At 41.7% G+C, this 2,139-nt stretch overlaps 1 protein-coding gene across 1 annotated transcript; it reads right to left on the bottom strand.

The window, feature by feature from the left end:
- Nucleotides 1-337: 337 nt before the first annotated feature.
- Nucleotides 338-1,291, bottom strand: LOC110296968 (olfactory receptor-like protein OLF3). The gene has a single exon (XM_021165769.1). The coding sequence runs from the start codon at nt 1,289-1,291 to the stop codon at nt 338-340; it is 954 nt and encodes a 317-aa protein (XP_021021428.1).
- Between the last annotated feature and the right edge of the window lie 848 nt (nt 1,292-2,139).

Here is a 2,139-nt window from a genome sequence, read left to right as displayed (position 1 = left end):
AATGCAAAAAAAAAAAATTGAAAGGTTAGTGTTTTTTTTCAAGTTGTCATGCTGTATAAATCAAGATTGAGTAATAGTGTGATCTCAGTGACAGTGCAGGTTAGCTCCAGTGTACACTCAGCTGTGACACTCAGCTGTGTACACTCAGCTGTGACATAAAATAGACCCACACCCATACCCTAGCACAGTCACTCAGCCACCTGCATAACATCACCAGTCACATCACCAGTCATGACGTGTCAGCCCCACCTTTATCTCCATGGAAATGACTGTCACATCTGAGTTGGGTGCAGAACACAGGAGCAAAGCCTTTTTCTTCAGTGGTGTTCAAGATTCCTCAGGTTTTCAGTTTTGATGTGAACTCAGAGAATTTTCCCAGTAATTTCTGCCAAGCCCCCTTCACTTCCTTATTTCTTAGACTGTAAATCATGGGGTTCAACATGGGTGTCAAAATCGCATAGAATAGAGAAATCAACTTTTCCTGTAGGACAGAGGGGCTGGAGTGGGGCTGTATATACGTGAAAATGGCCATGCCATAGCACAGGGCAACCACAGTGAGGTGGGAGGCACAGGTGTGAAACGCTTTCTTTCTTCCCTCTTTGGACTGGATTTTGAGGATGGTGGAGATGATCTGGATGTAGGATAGGAGGACCAGGCAGAATGGAGTCATCAGGAGAATGATGCTGGATACCATGATAGCAACTTCATTGGCAGAGGTGTCCACACAAGCCAGCCTCACCACAGCAAGAAGCTCACAGGATATATGGTCTATGTACATGTTCGTGCACATGGGCAGTTGGAAGGTGATAGCAGTCTGCATGACTGAGTTGATGGAACCACCAACCCAAGAAACAATAGCCATCCTACTGCAAAGTCCTGTATGCATTATGGCGGAGTATCTCAGTGGATTGCACACTGCCACATAACGGTCATAGGCCATCATTGCTAATAGGACAAACTCAATCCCTCCTAAGCCCAGAGAGAAAAATAACTGGGCTGCACAGCTCAGAAATGGGATTGCCTTGTGTGTGGCAAGAAAATGAGCCAGCAGCTGGGGGACTATGCTTGTGGCATAAGACACATCCACCAGGGACAGGTTGGTGAGAAAGAAATACATGGGAGTGTGGAGTCTGCTGTCCAGTCTGATCAGAACAATGATGAGGAAGTTCCCCAATACTGTCACCAGGTACATCAGCAAGAACAGGATAAAGAGAGAGACTTCAGTATTCCAGTCACTGGACAGGCCAAGGAGGATAAATTCATGCATCCATGTCTGGTTGTCTGTTCCCATCGAAAAAATGTTAATTTACACTGAAAGTGAAAGAGTTGTTCATCAAGAAGCACAAAAATAATACTTTTGATTCATCTATGTAACCTTCTCATCTGCCAATCAGGCACTTTGAATCATGATGGACCTGATCCCAGTGTGTTTTGTGTTTACTGTGCCTTAGGACAGATGAAGGCCTTCATGTGGATATGATTTGGTATCAGAGGGATCAGCTAAAGCCTGAAGATTATATGCTACTACCATGCTTACAACCTTACCACTTCAATAACCCATCTTCAGTTCTATAATGAGTAGAGAATGGTCCATGATATTAGCCGATAAAATGATAAGCAGAAAAGAATGTAACTGGACTGGTTAAGTGCATGAGTGAAATTCATTAGTCTATTATACAAGGAAGATTTGGAAGAAGTAAGGACTGCAGAAAGCATTAGATATCCAAGATATAAAGAGTTTTACTGTTCAAGAGCATGACTTTGGTTTAATGCTAAACACACACACACACAAACTATTAATAGCACAAACCTATATATAAGCTCAAATGTGGCTAACATGGGATAGAAACTTTAAGTCATGAATTGAGGAATTGACATAGTTTTATATATATATATATATATATATATATATATATATATATATATTTATATTTATATGTGTGTGTGTGTGAGTGTTAGTTGCCCATAGAGCACTATGGTGAAATTGCGAATACCATTTTCTGTGCCATCCCTTCCGTTTTGTCAGTCACAAATATCTGAGGAAGTAGACTTCAATACATCTGAGAGCTCACATTTGGTTTTGACCTTAAGGACTGGGAGCAGTGGAACAAGTGGCCNAAGAGCATGACTTTGGTTTAA

Source organism: Mus caroli, chromosome 6 (assembly GCF_900094665.2).
Source record: "Mus caroli chromosome 6, CAROLI_EIJ_v1.1, whole genome shotgun sequence".
Taxonomy (NCBI): Eukaryota; Metazoa; Chordata; class Mammalia; order Rodentia; family Muridae; genus Mus; species Mus caroli.
This window is presented reverse-complemented; position numbering and strand designations above follow the sequence as displayed.

Excerpts from the sequence above, each read along its gene's own strand:
- LOC110296968 (XM_021165769.1), bottom strand. The coding sequence starts at position 1,291 with ATGGGAACAGACAACCAGACATGGATGCATGAATTTATCCTCCTTGGC.